General features: G+C 33.1%; 6 protein-coding genes and 1 long non-coding RNA gene across 7 annotated transcripts; 4 read left to right on the top strand and 3 right to left on the bottom strand.

The window, feature by feature from the left end:
* Positions 1 to 2,797: 2,797 nt before the first annotated feature.
* Positions 2,798 to 7,435, bottom strand: LOC105434618. The gene is made up of 3 exons (XR_968725.2): positions 7,300 to 7,435; positions 7,024 to 7,201; positions 2,798 to 3,964 (listed from the first exon to the last, which is right to left on the bottom strand). It is a non-coding gene; the product is annotated as an uncharacterized LOC105434618 (long non-coding RNA).
* On the top strand, positions 3,021 to 4,623 carry LOC116402024 (B3 domain-containing transcription factor VRN1-like). The gene is made up of 4 exons (XM_031880703.1): positions 3,021 to 3,259; positions 3,363 to 3,711; positions 3,823 to 4,007; positions 4,097 to 4,623. Exons 1-4 carry the CDS (start codon positions 3,050 to 3,052, stop codon positions 4,358 to 4,360), a joined length of 1,008 nt encoding a protein of 335 aa, XP_031736563.1. The 5' UTR covers positions 3,021 to 3,049; the 3' UTR covers positions 4,361 to 4,623.
* Positions 6,172 to 7,778, top strand: LOC116402023 (B3 domain-containing transcription factor VRN1-like). The gene is made up of 4 exons (XM_031880702.1): positions 6,172 to 6,338; positions 6,414 to 6,942; positions 7,033 to 7,226; positions 7,293 to 7,778. Exons 1-4 carry the CDS (start codon positions 6,261 to 6,263, stop codon positions 7,554 to 7,556), a joined length of 1,065 nt encoding a protein of 354 aa, XP_031736562.1. The 5' UTR covers positions 6,172 to 6,260; the 3' UTR covers positions 7,557 to 7,778.
* A 451-nt stretch (positions 7,779 to 8,229) lies between these two features.
* Positions 8,230 to 9,979, top strand: LOC101213458 (protein JINGUBANG). Its single transcript, XM_031880731.1, has one exon. It carries the CDS (start codon positions 8,286 to 8,288, stop codon positions 9,858 to 9,860), a length of 1,575 nt encoding a protein of 524 aa, XP_031736591.1. The 5' UTR covers positions 8,230 to 8,285; the 3' UTR covers positions 9,861 to 9,979.
* Positions 9,980 to 11,958: 1,979 nt separating this feature from the next.
* Positions 11,959 to 16,834, bottom strand: LOC101208576 (protein root UVB sensitive 4). The gene is made up of 10 exons (XM_004147999.3): positions 16,173 to 16,834; positions 15,643 to 15,789; positions 15,364 to 15,510; positions 14,594 to 14,656; positions 14,433 to 14,509; positions 14,152 to 14,257; positions 13,651 to 13,753; positions 12,735 to 12,883; positions 12,581 to 12,646; positions 11,959 to 12,377 (listed from the first exon to the last, which is right to left on the bottom strand). Exons 1-10 carry the CDS (start codon positions 16,638 to 16,640, stop codon positions 12,132 to 12,134), a joined length of 1,572 nt encoding a protein of 523 aa, XP_004148047.1. The 5' UTR covers positions 16,641 to 16,834; the 3' UTR covers positions 11,959 to 12,131.
* Positions 16,835 to 17,993: 1,159 nt separating this feature from the next.
* Positions 17,994 to 20,127, bottom strand: LOC101208336 (hypothetical protein). The gene is made up of 5 exons (XM_004147998.3): positions 19,991 to 20,127; positions 19,844 to 19,896; positions 18,644 to 18,820; positions 18,478 to 18,558; positions 17,994 to 18,387 (listed from the first exon to the last, which is right to left on the bottom strand). Exons 1-5 carry the CDS (start codon positions 20,045 to 20,047, stop codon positions 18,219 to 18,221), a joined length of 537 nt encoding a protein of 178 aa, XP_004148046.1. The 5' UTR covers positions 20,048 to 20,127; the 3' UTR covers positions 17,994 to 18,218.
* Positions 20,128 to 20,266: 139 nt separating this feature from the next.
* LOC101208092 lies at positions 20,267 to 21,034 on the top strand. Its single transcript, XM_004147997.3, has one exon. The coding sequence runs from the start codon at positions 20,303 to 20,305 to the stop codon at positions 20,804 to 20,806; it is 504 nt and encodes a 167-aa protein (XP_004148045.1). The 5' UTR covers positions 20,267 to 20,302; the 3' UTR covers positions 20,807 to 21,034.
* The last annotated feature ends 2,997 nt before the right edge of the window (positions 21,035 to 24,031 follow it).

The following is a 24,031-nucleotide window of genomic DNA, read 5'->3' as shown; positions in this document are numbered from 1 at the left end:
AATCAATCCTAAAAGTCTTTATCTACTCCATTTTTGGCCTATTTTTGTCAATTCCCCATGTTTAATTTTACAAGTATACTTCTCTATCAATTATGACTTTTATTAGGATTATACTTGAAATTTATTATTAATGCATATATATTTCTTCAATCAAGAAATGTATGGGGTAGTGAATTGATGTGGATACACATGGATTTCATGAACCCAACACATTCAAAACTTCATGATTTTTAATGTATTTTCATTTTGTTTTAACTTGACAAGTTAGGGTAGCTATCATTAATAGGTTAGTATAAAGATGGTCGTTGCAAAACTTCATGATTTTTAATGTATTTTCATTTTGTTTTAACTTGACAAGTTAGGGTAACTATTATTAATAAGTTAGTATAAAGATGGTCGTTGGAAGATATAGTTGTTGAAAGATAGAAAACTTAGTTGTTAATGTGTTTATTTTGACTTTTTAGTATTTTCACTTCATTTGTAGAAAGAAAAGTTTTGATTAATGCAATTTGAAATATCATTTGAGACTTTTTCTTTAATTGTTTTGATTAATGCAATTTGAAATATCATTTGAGACTTTTTCTTTAACTTGCAATTATTCTTACGACAGAAGGTATGTAAGCCATCAATCTAACCTTCATCAAGTTTGATTGTGAGGTGACTCAATTTAGTTAAAACACTTACCATTTTCAAATCTTGCCTCTAGATCTTTGATGTAGGAAGTAATCTAATTTTAACTTTTTTTTTTTGTTGATCTAAATTAGTATAAGGAGATTGTTAATTTCTTATTCCACAAGTTCTTGCTACGTTAATAGCTTGGATCTCTGGATTGAGGATTTGGATTGCCTTATCACTACCCAAGATATACACTTTATTAAATAGCTAACACAAATGTATATTAGTTTAATTTTTAGTCCTAGATGAAGATCAATACTTGAATTTCTTAAACAAGAGCTCCCCACCATAGCTTCTTTCGGTCACTGGAAGAACGACGCTGTGAAACGACCTTGTAAAGCGTCAGAAGGTTCTTTATTGCTAGTGGTCTCAAGGAACAAAAAGGTTGTAAGCAAAATTATATATTACTGTAGTATTCCAAGTATGTTGTTAAGTTAATATGGCTTCTTTGTCTTTCCATTTTAACCTTATATATAATGTTTTTCTTAAAAGGAAATCCCAAATTTGTGAGAGAATATGGTGTAAAAGCTTATGCAACTAACCAAATATATGTTTCAAGGTGGCAGCTGATTGGTAGAAATTGGAATGTGGGTTTGACAAAATCTAATGATGGAACAAGAGGAAAAATATATAGCAAGCCCTCACTTTGTTTCCCTAAAAAATGCACTAATTAATAACCAAGTTCGTCCAAAAGAAACCCTACATTTCAAAAATGGAAAAGTTAACTGATGCCATATTATATAGAACAGACGAACAACAAGAGAAAGCCGTTGTTGATGACAATGAGCTAGCGAGCAAACACGAGCAAACACTCAATCATGACAATAATTTTTGTTTTAAAAATTATTCCACATGTGTTTTAAAAAAAGCAAGGCAAAATATGTACGTATTTCATGATTAATCAAAAAACTTACAAGCTTTTTTTCAGTGAGGGTTTGAGGAAGAATAATCTTGAAGAAATGGGGCATTGAGGACGACGAGGAAGCCATGGCAATAGGAAGCTTTAGTAGTTTGTTGTTTCTTTTTGTTTCGGTTTTGAAGTTGGGATTGTGAAGTACAAAAGAAGAACAATATTTATGCTATTAGATTAATAATTACCAAAGAGGTTTGGAGTTGTGTGGGGAAGGTATAATTATTATGAATAGGGGTTTCATTAATTATATGACTTCAATTCAAATCAGTTAATTATTAGATATCAACTTCTCACTTTTCCCTAAGATCTTAATCATTACAAATCCTTATATATAATACTTCAAATAAACAATAATGTTTACTAGAAGAGACTATTATCAATTTAAATGAATTAAAGATGTTGATATTATAGACAATCATATATCACTTATAAACTATCAAACTTTGTTACATTTTTAAATATGTTTTGAAGTTTTCTCATTTGCCATGATTTCTTTTTGTTATTATATTAATTTAAATGTTAGACATTTATGTATATCAATTTATTACTCCCTCCTTTTTTATTTAGTATGAAAAGTATTGTATGAGATGTTTAATTTTCCAAGTATACCTCTAAATTGTTATAGGAATCAATTAGGACCTTTATTAGGATTATATTTGAAATTTCTATATTAATGCAGTCGTGAATGCATACATTTCTTCAAATGTCAATTAACAAATTGGAATTATAAAATTTATATTTGATTGAATTTAAAGGATTTCTAGTAAGTTGAATAATTAATCATAGATTTTTCAGTATGATCTAAATGTAGCCTAACTCAAATTGAAGGTTTAAATTGATACAACTACTAATAAAAACACATAAGTTTAATTGATAAAATCTTCATTTTAGGATAGATTATTGATATAATACAAAATTTAGCGGTATAAAATTGAAAATTTTCTAGATTAAAAAACATGGGTGTATGCATGAGTTGGTGGTAATGTTGGTTTGGGTATTTTGGTTTGAATGAAGAGAGAGAGAAAGGGGATTTTGAGAAGTAATGAAGAGATGGGAAAAATTGGTAAGAAATAAAAGCAAACAAACCAACAGAAAAAATGAATTCAGTGGAGAAGGTATGAAGTAGAAACAAAAAAAAAAAAAAAACTAAGGAAAAATAATGATTAACGTGAAGATATAAAAAAAATAGAAAAAAGTAGTAATTATTTGTTTATAGAAGAAGACTCGTTGATTAAAAAGATGTGTTGAGAGTGAAGAAAAGGTTTACACCAACATCATTAATAACTCCTTCAATATCCTTTCTAATCAGCATTTAATAAACAAGATTTTGTCAGCCTTTTTTGCCTTCACCGAATCTCTTGATATTCGCATGGCATAAATTCACAGCAAACAAATAAAGATATTCCATTAAACAAACTAATTAAACACTAAGAGATAGATTAGTTTATTTAATTAATTTGCATGCACCCACACTTTTTTTTAAGTTCATTTCTTAGTCAATATATAGAACAGGATTATTCAACACCTTTTCTTCAGCAAGCTGAGTTTGAACTCATGGCTTCTTCCTCTCATTACCGATCAAACAGCATCGTTAAACAATCTAGTGGAGCGTTACACAATCCTCATTTCTTTAAAGTTGTTCTTGATGATGCTCTCAAGGAACAAAAACTTGTAAGCAAAAAGCTATACTATATATGTATCTATGTCTTTTGTAATTATCTCTTTCCATGCATGTTAAACTCTACAAATGTTTTTCTTTCATTTTTATGTTTAGGAAATCCCAAGAAAGTTTGTGAGGGAATATGGCCTAAAAGCTTTGTTAAAGGATCAAATATGTCTAAAAGTGAGGGATGGCAAAGAATGGAACGTTGGGTTGACAAAGAGTAATAATGGAACAAGAGTTTGGTTACATTATGGTTGGGAAAAGCTTGTAGGGTTTTATTCTGTTAAAAGTGGCTACTTTCTTGTGTTCAAATATGAAAACCCATCTCCGAGTTTCTATGTAGTCATCTTTGATCATACTGCCACGGAAATTGAGTATCCCGTAAAGAAAACTCGTCTGGATAAAGCTAAGGAAAAGGTAAAAATGGAGACATATTTTGATGATGATTGTCTTGACCTAGGTATGTTTCTTTGCCTAAGACCACCTTTTTTTTAATTGTTTACCTAAGGTATATATGTTTTTCCATGCATGCTTTGCACTATTTATTTATTACCTAGCTTTTATTTCATAGATTTCAAGGATGGTGATCTTAGCTCTGGGGTGAAGAAACCGACGAACAGCAGGTGGAGGCCGCCGTCGACGGGGAGCCAGCAAGCAAGGGCGATGGCGGAAGCTAACAGATTTCAATCCATGACTTTGAATCCTTCTTTCATCTGCAAGATTTGGCCATCACACATTCATCGCACAAAATCTCTTGTAAGCTGCAAATTTAACTTCATTTTTTCTGCTATGAAAAGCATGGTATATATATATTTTAACCTCTCTTTTTTTCGTTTTATGGAAAGAGTATACCAAAAAATTTTGCTGACATGAATCTAGAAGATTCTATCACAAAAATAATACTCAAAGCATCAGATGGAAGAATGTGGAGTGGTGAATGTGGCTTTTATTGGACTCCTAAAATGCAAAGGATGACTTTCTATAAGTATGGTTGGAAGAGTTTTATTCGAGACAATAACTTAGCAGTTGGAGATTTTTGTGTTTTTGAAATGACTGGAAAAAACAGTACAACAGTCGCTTTCAAAGTTGAAAGTTTTAGGGCTTCTTGATCAGCCATATCAAGTTTGGGTGCATTTTTTGAAATAGGGTAATGTACTCTCTTTTTTTTTCCTTAGGGTGTAACCTTGATCATATATGGAACTTGTGGTACGATTGATGTATGATCATTTTGACTATAGTGTTGAAATATTGTGGTTGCAACTCATTCATTAGCTGGGCGTGCTATATCTCTAGCTGTGAGGGCTAAGTGAGTTGAACATATTTTTCTATACGGCTTTAATCTATACCATTTGTGTTGTACGGCTTTAATCTATACCATTTGTGTTGATGTTTGGTTACGTAGCTCCAACCATAAATTCTAAAATAAAAAAATTATTACATTTTGGTTTATTTTACTATATTTAAAAATAATAATTAAATTTACTTTAAAATATGATTAAAAAAATTAGTCTCAAAACTTTCAAAATTCTTATAATTTAATTCTCATGCGTATACTAGAAATTTTACTCATAAGGATAAATAATTGTTACAAAATTTTAAAAACTTGTGCATCTTATGAATGGTAACTAAACGCCAATTTTTCTTATTTAACAATAATGCAAACTTTCATTAGAGCAATGCTCAATACTCAATTGTTGCTTCTATAAAATGAATAAATAAATTAGGAAACAAAAAATTGATTAATTAAAAAAAATCCACAACTAAATAATTGAATAAGAAAGAGAATGAAAAGCTCCTCAATAATTATAAGGTGGTTAATTAGTTTTCTCATTACCCAAGATGAAATGTATGAAATCATTAGGCATGCAGCATTTCTTGTCAAACCACTGCAATGTATGACACTTGAAATGATTTTCTGCTTTCTCAAATATTTCTATCCCATTTAAATCAAATCACTTCTGACCAAATATTTGTTGAGAGTGCAAATTCAAAACCTAATCTAATAGATTTATTGTGCCTATTGGAAACATCTATCTATGAATAAGGTTAAGACAACCCTCTCCAACAATATTTTGCTCGTTGATACATATATCTCACTAGAAGAAATCTCAATTTTTTATAGCTTTCATAAAATAAGCTATGAAAGAGAGTAAAACATTAGGCCTCCATTCCTTAACTCGGACCTCATATATTCTCTCTTTTATCCTAATCTTTCGATTAATATAACAAAATTTTAGTTTAAGGTTAATGGGTTTTTTCTAAAGGGCATATTTGGGATTCCTTCATGAACCTGTTCCAACATGAACATCATAGTTTACTAATTACATGATATTATGTTGGGTTAATCTTATTATTTAATAAAGGCTGTTTTGTTTGGATTAAAAGAAAATGTTTCAATCCAAACAAATACGTCCGATCTATCTAAATAAAGTTACTAAACTCATCCCTCAACCTAACTTCTCAACACTTCTAGCTTTTCACTCTAATATTCAAGCCACAATTGAAGATAGAATGCATCTTAAGAATATACTAAGATTACTCCAATAATGCAAAGGATTGAACTAGAGTTATGTTTAGGATTGTGAGAGACGGTTTGTTTTACACAAGCATCTTAGATATCTATAAAAATATTCCTACAAAACAAGCATGGTGATTTAAGAATGTCAGACATCTATAATTTTTATGTTCATAGCTCATCTTCGACTATGGTATTTTCGAATACATGGTAGATGCTAATTTTATAAGATAGAGTAATTATTTGGAATAATCAAACTATGAAATGTGATATTTATTATTGTTATTATTCGGTTGTTGGAGTTCCATTTCCCATTCAGTTTCAATGAAGAACCACATAATGTCCTCATGAGTCTTCTTCACATTCTCATTTCTCTTCATGAGTTTCAAATCATTTCTTTCACGACTTTGATCACTTAAAAACCATCCGTTTTGTTGTATTTCCAAATTCATACCATAGAAAAGAAACTCAAATTTTCCAAAAATCTTTCTCTAATGGCTAATCTCTTCCGTTCTCCAAATCCCCATTTCTTCAAGGTCATTCTCCACCAAACTCTAACCCAACAAAAGCTTGTAAGTAATCGATCAAACTAACTAAACAAATCAAATTCTCTAATTACTTAATTAAATCTATTAATTTCTTCTCAGGACCTTCCAAACAAGTTTGTCAAGAACAATGGCGGTTCTCTGTTATTCAACAAGGTCACTCTCTTCCTTCCCGACGGGGCAAACTGGAAAATCCAACTCAAGAAATTAGACGGAAAAATCTGTTTCCGGAGAGGCTGGCCGGAATTCGTCCAGTTTTATTCTGTTCAACCTGGACATTTCCTAGTGTTCCAGTTGAAAGGAATTTGTTGTTTTAATGTCCTCATTTTCGATACCTCCGCTACCGAAATCGATTATCCAATTCGTCGGTTACTGGATCTGATTCCGAAAAGCAGAAACGAAGATGAAGAGGAATCTATTCAGATACTGAATGAGATGGTTTTGAAGAAGAGGAGAATGGAGAAAGAGGAGGAAACGCCGCCGGCTTATCGTTCGTTGCGAGGACTGAAGAAGATGATGAGGAAGAATGCGAAGGTGAAGATCGCTAAGAATCGAGGAATCACTAGCGATGAAGATGAAGGAGACCTGGAAATGGACAACTCACGGAGACAGAGTAATCACAGAGGAATAGGTTTGTGCGCTTAATTTCTTTGGAATTTAATTTGAATTTCAGCAATCAGATCTAAAATTGGATGAATATAACAATACCTACCGATTTCAGTGTATAATGAGGGAGACGATGGCCGAGTCAGTCCGGAATCGATGAGACCGATGAATCCAAGGAAGACGCCACCGGCATTGACGGAGAATCAACTAGCAGTTAAAAAGAGAGCGAGCTGGTTCAAATCGAGGAGGAATAATCCTTCATTCATGGTGACAATGAGACCTTCCTATATCCAAACAGGAAACTATCTGGTAAGAACAAAAAAAACGTGGATTGAAAGAGTGAATTGAGAACAATTTTGATGAATTGATTGGCAGAGCTTACCGAGGAGATTTGGAGAGAAGTACATAAAGGAATCGGTGGATGTGAAGCTGGAGGTGGGCGACGGGAGGTGTTGGAGAGTGTGGTGTGGAGTACGATGGGCGTTTACACGGCGGAGAACGGAGTTGAAAGGCGGTTGGAAGAGATTCGCGGTGGACAATGAGTTGAAGGAAGGCGATATTTGTGTGTTTGAATTGATGAAGAAAAACGGCTCCGTTTTGTTTAAAGTCGCCATTTTCCGTCTTCCAGATGCTGAATAAATAACTCCGTTTTCATTCTTTTGGGCAATAATTAACATTAAAATGGCGATTTTAAACAAAACGGGGTCGTTTTTCTTCAAGTACTTAGCCTAGAATATGAGAAATTTCCAATCTAATTATATGTATCAAAAACTAAAACTATCCTTAATTATATTCATAATTACACCTACAACTATACATGCATAAGCTAAGTAATTACAATAAATTAAGTATAAACATTTCTATCTATCCTTGGACATTAATCCCTTTTATTTTAGATCGAACAATCCCGATCAGTCCGTAGATAATTTAAAAAACAAACCAACAAACAATATTTAATTATTTTAAAAATTGTCACACAACATAATTGTATTCACGGCGTTGGACAAAAATAGGTATACTCAACAAACAATACCCGAGTTGATATATATACATTAAAAGAACAACAAGTTTTATTGGGATTGTTTCAATTCAAGAAGTCTACACATGCTTCAGAATTGAACGGGTTGATTCTACATGATTTTGAAATGTAATGTTAATAAATGATGTGAATTGATTAATACTCGTGTAAAATTATACTATTATTCGTTAAAATTGATCAATTAAATTTTTTCCTAAAATAAATTTTAAAAATAGATAAATAGATTTATAAATAATTGGCCAAAAAAAAGAGGGGAAAAAATAGAATTGGATGAACAATGGGTTGTCCTTTCGTTCCCTCCCTAACGTCCTGACTGTTTGTCCTTCACAATGTTAGTTGGCGAAGTTTCTATGTTAAGAAATTATGGTTTCCACATTCCATTCTCCATCTCCAATTTCATCTTCTTCACCCAAAACCTAAAATTCCTCTCTCTCTCTCTCTCTCTCTCTCTCTCTCTCTCCCTTCTTCTTTTCTATGAGAATCCCACAATGCTTGGCGGCGGAGGCTCATTCAGAGGCGGCCAAGATTTCTTCGGACGCAACAATAGCAACAGCATCTCACGTTCCAACAAGCTCATCAAATCCCCCTTCGACAACTCCAACATCCCCCCTTTTCCCTCCTCCACCGCTACTGCCACCGCCGACCAACCCATTTTCCGGCCTTCAATGGACACCGACCCCGACCCCGAACATTCCTTCTTCGAACCCGCTTCCACTTCCCCTTTCACCAAATCACCATGGTCCTCCCATTTCAACTCCGATGCCTTACCTTCCCCCGCTGACAACACTTCCTTCCTCCCCAATATCCTTATGGGTTCTCTCGTCCGCGAAGAGGGTCACATCTACTCTCTCGCCGCTTCTAGGGACCTTCTCTATACCGGATCCGACAGCAAGAACATCCGTGTTTGGAAGAACCATAAGGAATTTTCCGGTTTTAAATCCAATAGCGGTTTGGTTAAATCCATTGTAATCGGTGGGGGGAAGATCTTCACCGGTCATCAAGACGGTAAGGTTCGGGTCTGGAAAATCTCGAGTCGTGACCCAAGTGTTCATAAGCGAGTTGGGACTCTCCCCACTTTAGGCGATTACATCAAATGCTCGATGAGACCCAGTAATTATGTGGAAGGGAGACGACGGAGGAATCTCTGGATTAAACATTTCGATGCCATTTCGTCACTGAGTTTAAGTGAGGATCAAGCGTTTTTGTACTCTGCTTCATGGGATAAAACTTTTAAGGTCTGGAGAGTTTCCGATTCAAAATGCTTGGAGTCGATTGAGGCTCATGAAGATGCTGTTAACACTCTGGTTTCAAGTATCGATGGAATGGTTTACACTGGGTCAGCCGACGGTAGCGTTAAGGTATGGCGGAGGGAGCTTCAAGGGAAGGGAACGAAACATTTCTTCTCGCAAACTTTGGTCAAACAGGAATGTGCGGTCACTGCTCTTGCTGTAAACGATGACGCTACTTTCGTTTATTGTGGTTCTTCCGATGGAGTTGTTAATTTTTGGGAGAGGGAGAAATCATTGTCCCACGGCGGCGTTTTAAGAGGTCATAAGCTTGCAATACTCTGTTTGGCTACCGCCGGTCATTTGTTGTTGAGTGGCTCCGCAGATATGGGGATTTGCGTTTGGCAGAGGATAGCTTCGGATCATTTTTGTTTGTCGGTATTGACAGGCCACACGGGGCCGGTGAAATGCTTGGCCGTGGAGAAGGACAATGAAGTCAGTGAAGGTGAACGACGATGGATTGTTTATAGTGGGAGTTTGGATAAGTCAGTGAAGATGTGGAGAGTATCGGAACAGCCCCCGTCGACCTTCCAAAGGTCACCGTCTTTCATTCCGGAATGCTCTCCGACCGCCGGCCTCTTGGTAAATGCTCCCAGTTTCGTTATTCGAGAACAGTAACAAAAAAACAAAATGAATCAAAACTTTTCTATTAGTTCATAAACTTTTAAAATCAGTCTCCAATTAAACCTCTAAAGTTTTTAAAAAATGTTCAATAGATCCATTTATTAAATTCTTTAAACATTCAAACCTATTTATTTTTTATTTTTTAAAAATTGATGTATTCTCTTTTTAAACGATTTTTGTGTTTAATAAACAAAAAATAACATTATGTATTAGAATTTTCAAAGTTGGCAATAAATTAGAAATTTGATGGACCTATTGGATATTTTTTTTTAGTGATAAGAGGTTTATTAAGAGGGAAACAAAATTAAACATAGTTTTCTTGGTAAATGTAGAAAGAAAGATGTGAAATTGCAGTGGATTTTTCTATTTTTTAGTGATAAAACTCATTTAATTTACTTATTAGATGAAAAATAGAATTAAGCTACAAAATTATATCCATTGTGTACAAATAATATTTATGTATATGTAAATGTCTTTTGATCTTTCTTTTTCTTTTTTGTAATACTTTATGTGAAAAATATATATATATAGTTTCATTGATAGATTGCTAAATTTCAGTAGTGAATTTCATTTTTGTATAATTTCAATTTTCTAATTGAAATTAAAAAAATAAATTAACGAGGAGAGTTTTGAGATTTTGAGATGGGGAATTGTAAAAAATGATAAAATTGAGAAAGTATTTAAAAAAAAAAAATCATTTTTTACATTTTGTTTTTATGATTTCTTAAATGTAAAATAAAAATACATAATAACAAAAATTATAAAAGCAAAGTTGCTAATGAAATCATAATCAAATTGAATTTTGTGTTTTTTTGGTTTTCAGTTATCTCAATACATTGCTATCAAAGCATTCTTCAATCTTGAAAGTATCTCGAGCAGTTGGTGGTGCGTTAAAGAATCTATATCATCTCGGATTCTAGGTTTGAAAACGTTACAATTTCAACCTGAATATAGTTCTTATTTTCAAAAAGCTATATTAGGATTAAATTTCTCTAAACTTTCAAATATTGTATTTAATAAGCTTTTAAAATCGGAAAAACAATAATCAATAGGTTTACTTTTATTTCTTTTTTTAACTTTATAAGTGTCTAACAAGTCTCTAAACTTTTAATTTGAAGCGACTTAAATTGTAACTTGTTATACGATAATATTAACTTTTAACACTTTTGAAATTAAAAGTTTAATTTCACAAGGAGATGTATTAAACACGGGTTTGGAATTATAATTGTAATTTAACTTGAACAATTCTTATAATAATATAAGGAAAGAAACTCGTGTAATTCTACCCCATTTTAGAAAGTGTTGTGTTCTTAGTAGTGAATTTTGGGTTAGAAAGTTGATGAGGTTTTTAGTGATGTACAAACATTCACAAGATGCTTGAACACCCGTAATGTGATTATTATACATTGTAATGTAAATCTTAAATCCAAAATGTAATATTAAAATTATTTCGAGAGCTTTTGTTCTGTCCTCAATTCAACATGCATTCCAATACTTGTTTAATTTCGATAATTCTAACTGCATTTAATCTTTTCAAACATTCTATTTTTTTATTATTATTATTATGACTTGGGCATAAATTTTGATTGTCTAAATATATTTTCGTGTTTAATTCATATTTTGGTTTGGAAAACTCTTTGTAAAAAAATGGAAACATAAAAAATACTTTTCAATAATATGCTCAAATAACATGTTGGCGATCAAATCTTGCACAAGTTCATTATTGTCGTCTACCCCTCTCGTGACTTTATTCTAGTCTATTTTCATTTTTCAATAAGATATCATCCTATTGATGTGGTATTTATAGATAGAAAAAAACAGCTCATACATCTCATAACATTTTCTTTTTCATATTACAAATTTGACACATATGATAATAAATTTACTATTTTTGTAATTTTAAAAATGTAGGTGACATAGACTCTAATATCATAATTCTTTTTTGTTATTTTTGCAAACTTCCTGTATACAACTGAACACAAAAAATAAAGTCAATAATCTCATTAGCCTCATTCGAGTGGTAAAATGAAGCTATTTACAACGTTTTCTTCTCTGAGTTACTACAATGAAATAGAAATAGAGCCTTTGTATGTATATATACCACAAAAATAGGGCCTTAGATATGAACAAAATGCATATTTTAGCTATAATTTTATTCATTTAAAGATTTGGGTAAAGAATTACAAAAATGATATAAATCAATCATTTAAGAAGAAAAAGTAAGTAACAAATTCTAACTTATGGTAAGGAATCTCTCTTTCATAATCATGGGTCATCAACAAAGCTGTATCTTATTTGTTCATTTGTACTGAGCAAAACGTTCTTAACTGCCCATCCTAAGCTTGACATTTGTTGAAGCACAAAGCAACCATTTTCTTCTGCATATTTCTTGCTATCCTCAACCAAATTAATCCATTCCTTAGCTATTGCATCTGAAACTTCATTACCCTTCACCATTTTCTCTTCCCAAATCCTTGTGTTTGATACAATTGTTTTCCTGATAAAACATGCCTATTCAAGTAGAGACTTGTTAGGATCAGAATCGAAGATCAAAGCCTCACACTAAGCATGTCGAGTAAAGGAATACAGTGGCATCACGTTTTGGTATTTTAGTCTCTCTAGTCCAGCTTTACCTTAGTCCTCCTTATGGTTTAAAAACTTGACAAGTAGTGTTAACAACAAAGACTATGCTAATTGAATCAATTTTCTATTACCTGCAATAACCCGATGCATATATCTGTCGCACGAGCCCCTTCACGGAGACAAAGAAGGATACCATGCTATGTTTTCGAACAGGAGAAGTGAAAAGGTGAGTAAAATAAATGTGGAATGCTCTTAAAGGTTAATCTCAGAAGTAGATATACTTACTGTATTTGTAGTTGAACCCCTGAAGAAGGCATCCATGCATATAAAATAATAGTCTTTGCTACATACAGATCTCATTGCCAGGATTGACAGTTTGGGTACATGAGCCTCAAGATTCAAGCAACCTATTCTGATAGGCCATGAATCCTTGCCTGAATATTGAGATTGTATTAACTTACGGTTTCAAGACACATATATGATGTGAAAAAGACATGGTCACATGAAACCTTTTTTTTTTTTAATCTAGGGCATGGTAAGAATATGTTTCTTTCGGTCATGTTTGATCACAATTTTGTTTTCTTTAGAACTCAAGGACACAGTTGTACAACCTAGAGAATAGATCATGTTCAAGTAAAGTCATGATAATGGTTTTGTTTTCAGTTTTTAGAAATTAATGTTGGTTTCCACAAAATTTCTCCATTATGGTTTTCACCAATCTTAGGGAACATTTGAATCCCTAGTCAAATCCTATGAACAAAAACAGGTTTTTAAAACTACTTTGAGTAATCAAAACTTGGCTCGGTTTTTTAAAACATGAGATGAAAAGGATAACAAAAGTGTCTTGTCCCCAAGCTATATCATTTTCATACCATAAGAAAAATTAAAGACAGTAGGTTTGTGCATTTATATGCACATGCATTTTGCTCTCAAAATTTATACAAAACCTGTTCAATACGCGTCTATCTAATAACATTGGACCTATCTTGAATTTGTATAACTAGTGTTTAGTCAAGCACATCCATTGTGCAAGCAACTGTCCAAAAGTGTCAAGAGTATCCAAGTGTTTAACATGTATCAAACACAAACTCGGTAGTCAAAAACTTAAATTAGAGTGTCTGAGCTTCTTTGTCACAAAACGTAGTTCTATGATTTGTTAAGAATGTATGTATACTGAATTAATAAAGAGATAAGAAATCACCTTGTCTACATAGTAAATCAATTCCTTCCCTCTCACTTACTTCTGCAGGTGTAGGTACGTATCCTTGCTCGATCCAATTACTTAATATGATCTCAAGTCTATCCTGAAAATGAAGAAATCAAAGGTCAGAAAAAAAAAGTTCCACTTTCATTAACTTTCTAATAACTTTTAGAATAGAAAAAGACATACTTTATAATTGTCATGGCAATTGGGGCATGTTTTGAGATGGCTACAAAATCACATTTGCTATATTCAAAATGACTACGAAACATGTTTTTTATACATAAAGTATTTCACTTGAAAAATACCCTATCAAAACTCAAGTCATACAGACAATGAGTGAAAATCTACATAGGACCTCCCTTCCAGTCTCAATCAACAATCATGAATACAATTTTATGAGGGAGAACAAAGAATCCAACAATACCATGATGTAAACGTGCAAAACAAACACTTAATTAGCCTCCAAATATACAAGAAAGTTGAATAAAAAAAACCAACCTTTGTTAGTGTTTGCAAATGGACATGTTTAAGCCCTTGATATGTTCCAAAAAGATCCATTGCAGCAAAAATGGGGTAAACTACAAAAGGTAAAGCTGCCTGCAATCTAACACAAAAATGGTGTGTTAAAAACAATGGAGAGAAAAATTCCAAAATTAAGTTAACTTATGTACCAAGCAGTGCAAATGGGTAAAATAAACATGAATCGATAAGTTCCAAGTATTTGCAACTCATTGAAGAAAAATCGAAATGGAAATCTAAAAGATAATGATGAACAAAACCTTCGGTCATTCTTGGACAAGAAGTTAAGAAAAGCCGCAAGTACAAGACCTAAATTGTCAAAGCACACTGATTGAATCTGCATAAAATGGATAGTTGAATGAATAAATGTAATGGATGCAAACAAGTTGTGATAACTGTTTCTGTAAGGAATATAGCGAACCTGTGCCTTAGCAGAAACTTCACCAAGGTTATCCGCCACAGCAAAACTTCTATGAACAGCAGACTGATTACATATAAGATGATAAAATCCAAAGTGATCAAGCAAGAAGAATAACTCTATTGGAATGGAACTTTCTAGAACATTTTACAAACATAATTAGACATTTTCGAACTGAAAGTCCTCCAGAAACTTTATAAATTAACCAAATAAATATCTCTAGACAAATCCATACAGATTGTACAAACTTCAACAAATTTAAGTTAAAATACTTCGGTTGATGTGGATTCAAGTTTAATAATATAGGGAACAACCTCCAGTACAGACATAGAAGTTAAAAACAAAGCAATGAATATAGAGTAGCCCTAACATTTTTAATATAGCTGAAAAAAAAAGGCTGAACACAAGAGTTGAATGTAGCGGATGGATATTATCCACTGTCTATCAAGTTGCCATGGCAGAAGCTCTAACAGATAAATGTGGAAAAATGATACATATTTTCTTCAAAATATATAAACTAGATAACTATAGTTATGGGTGAATTGCAACGACAATGCAATCGCGTAATCAACAGCATGGAGTAACTTTTCTCAAGGAAAAAAAGAACAACATAGAGTGAACCAACAAACACATGTACCAACAGGCAACAACAGAAAAAGAAATGTTAATTACATACAGAGTGATGGTTGATTTTTTTAGAAAAGTATGCTAAATATACAATGCACAAAAAGCAGATTAAATTTCCCATCACTGACAAAATTGTGAATCCTTACAGCAGTTGATAAGTAGCATCCAAGACTTATTTGCTTCACAATGTTTGCAATGGATGCAAGAAGCAAAAAGTACTGGGGAAATGCCGGGGTCAGCAACTCAACTCCAATGCTTAAACTGAATAAAACAGCAGTTGAAAACCTGACTCTCTTGAAATGAGAAACAGAAAATAAATTGTTCGTCAAACAAAGAGGTAGAAGAGTAATACATATACCACACTTCCAAGGAAGATATTGAAATAAAATTCCAAGTTCACAAGAAATTAACATACAGAAGCAAACCTTCAAATTTGTATCAAAAGCAGATGCTATACTAGCAGTGAAAAGGCACCGACTTAACCGTCCAAGTCCGTCCTTCAGGACCCAATTAAGGGCCGCCGCAGATGCTAGCGAGCGACTATGCCCAACTCCTATAGCCCGAAACATTGCCTATCAACAACAGTTTTCCCTTATAATCTGAAGAGAATGCTTATCATTAAAACAGGAGTTGGACATGTATAACATCAGAAATTTCAAACTAACAAACATTGTTCAGATAAACAATTCAACCCACACATCACCAAACAATTCAAGCTTCTGTCATCCGAATGAACTCAAAGCCTCAAGCTTTAATGTTGTTTCTCACAAAGAAAAGTATGAAGTATTATTCCAATACTGAGAATGTTACTTAATTCTAAAACCAACTATAAGAAATAAATAAAACAGAGAATGATCAAACATCACTAATTTCTCCCTCACAACCAGAAAAGCTAATAAAAAATTTCAACTTTTCAGTACAACAAAATTCAACCAAAAGCGAAACTTCCACTGACCTGAGTAGCAATGACCTGAAGAGCGGAGCTAAAAACCCGATGCAAAAGCTTCCATTTAACATAAATTACATAATGCTCACTGACATTCTTAGGAATAAAAAAATCTTTAACAGCCAAAACAGAGACTCTATACAAAGTTCGAAACCCATCACCGAAATCAAAAGAAACAGAGGAAGCACCACCATCAAAGCCAATCAACTGCAGAGAAAACCCATCCCACACGTACTGAGAAACCCTACCGGACCGGCGAAGCACAAGGGGCAAACGAACAGGGGAACTGGGACCGGGTCCATCATCGATGCCATCATCGGCTCTGTAGCAAGTTCTCAAAGACCTGGTAACAGTTCGAGGTCGAAAACAGAGTGTATTGGGGACCCCATTAGCGATAGGTAAATGGGTTTCGGGGAGAGTCCATGGGGGTGAAAGTTGAAGGGAATTTGAGAGTGGATTGAAAGAGGTGGTTTGCATAAGGGAGTGGAGTTTGTGGAAAGTTAAAGAGATGAAGAGAAGAGAAAGGAAAACAAAAGATTGAGGGAAGAAGAAGGAATTGAAGAGAGAAGTGAAAACTAGGGTCCGGCAATGAACTAGAGATGACGGACCATTACCTCCCGCCAAGAGCCAAGGGTTTTCTTTTCTTTCTCTCTACAAGGAACATTCGATTTTGAGCTTTCTTTTTATCATCTTTTGAAAAGAAAAACGTATTCTTTCCTAGCCACTCACAATAACAATTACGAATATTAGGCTTATACAATAGTTATTTTTGAGATAAGCACTTAGTTTTAACTTTATTATTTCGAGTATATAATGATTAATCTCTACCTAATTTGTGTAAAAAGATGTTTGCATTTTTAATATCATAGTTATATTTGTACAAGTCGTTTTATTTGGAGCATCCTTTCAACCACCTTATCATGTTTTTCACTATTTTTGTAGGTAAGGGTGACAATCACCAAAAAAAAAAAAAAAAATGCTTATAATATACTATGGAGGTAAGACCTTCATAAACGAAAGTTGTAAGCTACCAACGTTGTTGTTTTCAAACGTTATAGAACAATCTTTTTCTCGAACATGCTTTTTAAATGTTTATGAAAACTTTTTTGTCTAACCACGTTTTTCAAAATCATTTTCTCTATCAATGAAAGTAGAGGTTGCAAAATATGTTTGTTGTGCTGGTGGTGTGACAATTGGTATAAGAGTCAAGCCGACTCATAAAGTGAGAAAATAATTGACGTGTTGTCAATATAGCAACTGAGTTAGTCTAGAGTGGATAAATTATTGGAACAAAAGATGAATGCTCTATCCAAAGAAAGTCCTTATTCTTATCTTGAAAACTCAAAAGTTGAACAAATTGATGTCATAGCTTGCTCTTTAGGCAGAATGTTCATTAGAGTGATGATAAGAATTGACACCCTATAGACAAAAGGCAGCTTCAAAGTGTGGAGATAGCTCATGAGCTATCTTACATTTATGGAGAACAACATTGAAAAGTTGGATATCTCTTTCATAAAGAAAGATTCATATATCAATTGATACATTGAGGATTTTCGAATAGCCCTCAACGTCGAAAAACAAAGATCACAAATGTGTGTGTGAGTGAAGTCCCACCTTGGGGAGTAGTTTTGATGAACAAAATAACGATTCTAGAGCCAAACCTTTCTGTAGGGTGCGTGATGCAAAGGCTCTATAGCAAACAAAGAATAAAAAACCCTTCCCCACAATTACATGATTCTATTGCCTACCAAAGTCAAGTGCTTGTCATCAACTGTATACATTTCTCTTTTAGTTATTTCAACTTCTTAGGTAAATGAGTTTTTAAAAAACTTTTAAACATATTCAAATCAAGCCACTAGTAATCGAACCAAGATAATGAAAACCATTAATGTACCAACATCAGATGCTCCCACCATTTTAAATTTCTATTATGGTATGACCACTATAAGAACTCAACAACCTTTGTAGCCCTCGCCAACCAATTCTCGAATACAATTTTACATTATCCTGTCGAAACTAACAGAGATGCAATAAGTAAACTACGAAACAAAAATGCTATTTCTTCGTTAGTAAGCCAGATGAAGAAAGTAGCCGGAACGCTTGATTAGGATTGCTGAGAACCGTTGATGATCTTGCAACATTCATCTTCCTTTTCTTCAAAAATTCCAAGGAGTTCTGTAAACAATGAGATGGTGTTCTTTCATTTAAAAGAACCGTTTCAATCCTGCATTAAAATAAATAAGAGACTATTCTAAATCAGAAAGTACATTAAAATTAATAGGTGTGACATTCTAAATCAGGTCTGGTCCCTTACCCGGAGCTTTTGGTCTTCTTCCTCTTTTGTTTTGGTTTAATTGCTGGCTTTTCATCGCCCGAATCTGATGAGAAAACTTGTCTATAGATGGAGAGAATACCATATTAGTCACTTGGCAAAATCATGATCTACACAGCAATACATGAATAGAGGAGAAGAGACATACTTCTCACGGTCTACAAGCAGTTGGACTATATTACTAGGAAGCGTTCCCAATTTGCTAATTTTGTCGTCATTTCTAGGAGGTTCTGCTAAATCTTCAACGATTTCACCCTTTTTAGATGGGCGTGGTGTTTTCTTTTCAGCCCATAGTCTACGACGTTCTTTTCCTTCACGAATAACCCTACAAAAAAATAAGGTTACATATGGTTAAAATAACACAATAACCAGACACAAATGTTTAGGATATCGGGCTTGTAAGAATTCCAAGTACATTGGATTCTGAGAATGAACAACAATTGTCCACCCCAGAGCAATGGACATGACACAATAAGCCATCCTAGCCAACTACTGGCAATGTCCAGTACATTGGATCCTTGCCATGATCCTTGTTTGTTTTAAATTAAAGAAAATTATCATATCAGGTGTGACCAAAAAGTTTGATTCTTATTAATTCAAACTATGAAAAAAGAGAAGGCAGCCCATTAAGGAAACGTCTGAACTGCCCAAAGCCAAAATATACCAAAGGGCCGAAAGAATACATAAAACTTATGAACTAATAAGAGCAGAGCAAAAAAAGGTAATCAATGTTCAAGTCAATTTGTATGCACTTACTCCCCATTACCACTCCACTTCAATTTTATGAACATATCATTAGCAGGCCATGGCCAACAACTTGTTGCCTCTTTAAGAATGATTGAAGGTTCCACGAGAAAAATAGTAGAATGCAATGGCATACAGAAATAAAACCCACAAATGAGATATACTCAAACTACAAAAAGGAGCTCCAATTTAGTAAAATATGACGTACAAAATCATTACAAAAAAGGCCTAATTACCAACACCCAAAAGGAAACATTGAATCTAATAAGGGACCAAATATCGCTAGAAGAACTCCCTTAATCCTCTATTGATTCTCCCTTATTCCTCTCACCACAAAGACCAACAAAATAGCATACCGCAACCTTTCACAAAAACAATCCTTTCATACAAAAAAGACAATTGAAGAAGAAACTCCTCTATATTCTTCACAACCCTAAGAGCAGGCAAATCACTTCAAAGAAACAACTTCAAATATAACCAACAAAACGGATAATCAAATATTACAAAAGACAGCTCAGTAAAATCATCAATGAAAGAACAACGAAAACACAAGATTCGACATCAAATACAATATACTAAAGGGAAATGCGGATTGAATACACACCTAGCCTTACTTTCTTTTTGAACTTTTCTAATCTCTTCATCTTGTTGTACTCCCTGCAACAAGAAAAAAAAGAAGAAGAAGTTCCAAATCGTTAAGGAGCCATTGACAAGAAGCAAAGAGAAGTACATAAAGTTAAAAATAAGCAACCTGCTCGGCGGTGAACTCCTCGGGAGCGTCCGAATCGGTTTCCTCTCTGTCCGACATCAAAACCCAACTCTTCTTTTAGGGTTTCTATGAAGATATTTGAAGAAACAAATTGAAATTGGAAGTAAATTCCACATAATTATGTTAATGGGCTTCGGCCCAATAGGCTTTTGTACTAAATCCCACTTTTACCCTTCTATTTTTGACGTGGCAGATATTTGGCGGTTCAAGGAAAGGGTATTATCGTATCTAAAATTTTAATGAAAAACGAACCGCTATCATTACATCATCGTATTGAAAGGATTAGAAAAAGCTATGGCTTCCACAGCAATCTCTCCCGCTCTCCAAATCCTCCGACCACGATGCCGATTAAGCAACACCGTCCGCGCCGCTGCAGTGAAATCTCCGTCGGAGTCTCTCTCCGCTAGCAGAACGCGGCGACAGACACTATTGTTTCTGACGGCGACGGCGACGGCGGCGGTTGTGGGGAGAGAGAATCCGTCAATGGCGGAGGACATTCCTCTGTTCGGGCTGAGGAAGAAGCTGAAGAAAGTGGAGGAGGAGGCGGAGGAGATCGTGAGAGAAGGATTTGAAGCGGCGGAGAAAGGACTTGAGACGGCGGAGAGAGGGATTGTGACTGCAGAGAAGGGGATTATTGCGGCGGAGAGAGAGATTGAAACGGCGGAGAAAGAAATTGAAACGGCAGTGAATTTCGGAGCGCTGTCGCAAGCCGGGGCGGTGGCCGGAGCTGAGGTCGTTGGAGTGCTCATTGCTACGTCGATTGTTAACGGTATTTTGGGTCCTGAAGGGCAGAGTTAAAGTTAAATGTGTATTTTTATGAAATTTAGTTTTTTCATTGCTTTCTTGTGATTATAAGTATTAATTAACTAAATGTTGTAATAATGTTTGGTGAATAATTATTAAATTCAGTGAAAATTTGAAGTTAATCTACCCGTTAACTTAGTAAAGCAAACATGAGAGAAAAACTGCAACAAAATGTAATTTTAGGACATTATTAATGGATCGAATTTTCATTTGGTCTTTTAAGTATCGTAATGTTACATTTTGAGATTTGTTTTCTACGTTATTTATCCATAGTTTCTAATGGTGGAATAATTTTATCGGAAGCAATCAAATGTTTGGGAGAAAATTGGTACATTCCCTTCTTATTCTTTTTAATTTTTGTTCTTAGTCCGTAAATTTATTACAGTGTGATTGACGTTCTGAATTGAATTAATTGTTTGTGTTTAACTTTCAAGTGTGATATATTTTTGTATTTGTGATGAGTTGAGTTGGTCTAAGAAGGAAGTGCTAAATTCACTTGGATTGAGTTGTGATTTATTGGGTAGTTTTTGTCTAATATAAAAACTATAATTTTTTAAAAGTTGAAGTAAGGTACTAAGAAAACCTACTCAAAAGGAACCAACTATTTGGAAGCTAGGCGGGAAGTGAAGATAAAAGAGAGGAAACAAAGAAAGTGGGAAGCAAGGAATAAGACGTAGTAGGAGTTCGAAGGATAAAAGCGTTTAATGCATTAACGAACAAAACAAAGATGAATTGAAAGAAAGATTCTCTATTTTCTATCAAATATATCATAAATTAAGAAAAATTCACATCGAGCTAGTACAATTTCACTCATTCACCAAGAACTCCTTAGCTCGTATTCTTTATATTAAATTTTCTATATTTCTCAATTACATAATTTCGTGTCTCAATTTCTCGATAGGAAAAGTTGTGTCTATCTTTCTTCTTCCTCTTCATCAGAACCTACATGCTAAAAGAAAAGGAAGAAAACGAGAAAGGAGTTGTCAAGCTTAGTATTTGAAAGAACCTACTCGAGAAACCCTAAGGAACCTACCATAAGGCACAAAACCTACCAGATATTCCTTATTCTAAAAAAAATCAAAATTTAGTTTTAAAGGCACGAACCAAAGCGACAAAATACAAGAGCAAATTAAACTCTATAACCTGATAAACCCTAACGAAGAAAGTTTATCCTCCTACAGCATATTACTAAAAAGACTAAACTTTTTATGAAATTGTTTCGACAAAATGTATTAGCATAGTGCTAATACTATAATTGTTTTTTAGAAAACAAGAGTAACCAATAGCAGTGACATTTTAAAATTTAATTAGAAAAAATAATTGAAATCATACTAATAAAATGAACTCGAAGGTATGGAAATCAAACATATATTTAACCTAATACATTTCATAGCCTTGGAACTAAAATTTAAAATTTATCTTCTTTGACTTTGGGTAAAAAAAATGTATGTTCCTATACATGAGCACAATAGTTGTTCTCTCAACTTGTTTTCTATAGCCTCCACTAGAAAACAAAATCCTCAAGATTATATATGAAAAGTGATATAAGAAGTGATTTATATTGAACTCGCAAATTTATGAGAAGGAAATTCAATGATATATAGAGTCATGAGTATTTTGGATATCTGGCTTCATAGCGAGTAACTTACTTTGCACCGCTAGACATATACACGATTTATCATGTGACTAGATGTGTCTACTCAATCCTAAAGAACTTAAATTATATGAATAAAAAAATTTACACTCGAAGATGTAATTGATACTTAGTGAATTGAATTCAACACCTATTCAACTATCTTACCTTTAGGAGACTAAGAGTTTTTATTTACATTGACATTCTAAATGTTTAATAGTGTCAAAAATGTTTATCAATACTTTAAAAAGTCAATCCAAACGAACCCTAAATAATTAATTGTGTTTTTATATGGTTAGTTTAAAACTTGGATAAATGAATGTATAATTCTAGTGATTCTATAATTAGTATCCTATTTCTCGGGTTAAAAAAAATCCTATAGGTAAACGGCAAGTCAGACAAATACCAATATTAACTAGTAGCAAACGACAAGATGCCCCAGACACGTACGGGAGAGGTGAAACAGAGGCCTCAAGCATTGTCTAAGAATAGTTGACCTAGTTGTTGAAGAATTACTTATTTTAACCATTATCTGAAGGAAACCAACTATTCTATACTCGAAGCTAGCTCCAAAATATCAATTTGAATCAAAGTATATTAAAATCCTTCGTGTCTTCTATTGAACCACATGACTACCTCTACACACGATACTTTGTGAGAGGTTGAATAAATGACTAATTTTATAGGATAAATTTGACGAAGGTATATAATTACGATGTATTAATCAATAAAATAATTAATAAATTTCAATTAATCAATGATAAACTAATCATCAAACTATTAATAAATAAATTCATATTATATGAATCATAATCACCATTAACTAACTACAAATGTAATTAATTAACTAATAGCTTTATTGCGTCGATTCTTTATTTAAAAGTACCATCTATTTAAAAATAAATATGACTATGTACGTGTATATAAACTAATTTATTAAATTAAAAGAAAGAGAAAGTATATGCTAATTTATTAAGATATGGTATTAAATGTACACACTATAATTTAATTTTATAAACTACAAATTTAATCTCGTGTTATTAATTTTAATAATATATTAAATAAAATAATAAAAAATGTATTAAAAGAAAAAAAGAATAACATATGTTTATTTTATAACCCTTCCCACTCCTATTTCCATTCTAATTCCCACTGTCCAATGGACACCTTAACAATGCTATTTAGTACTCCATCAAACTCCACAACACATAATATTCTTCATCTTCATTAATCGAATCAATAATTGAATCAAGAATAAACTTACGAGAACTTGAAAGTTAGAGTATTATATTTCCTCAATCAAACAACTAAATGAAAAACTTTACTAAACTAAATAAGACTAAAGCCAACAACAATCAAATTTAGTCTTTGATGTTTGAGCTTTGTATTTATTAATGTTTAAACTTTTATAAATATTTAATACGTTTTTTAACTTTTAATTAGGTGTCTAATAGATTTTTAAACCTTTTTTTTATTAAATAAACTAAATTTTTTTAGAAAACTAATTAATCTATTTTTATATAAATTATCCAAATTTTTATAGCATAAAATAAAAATACATAAATACTTAAATTTTTATAACATCT

This window comes from Cucumis sativus, chromosome 2 (genome assembly GCF_000004075.3).
Source record: "Cucumis sativus cultivar 9930 chromosome 2, Cucumber_9930_V3, whole genome shotgun sequence".
Lineage (NCBI taxonomy): Eukaryota > Viridiplantae > Streptophyta > Magnoliopsida > Cucurbitales > Cucurbitaceae > Cucumis > Cucumis sativus.
Note: the sequence above shows the minus strand (reverse complement) of the source record. Positions and strands in the feature narration are given on the sequence as shown.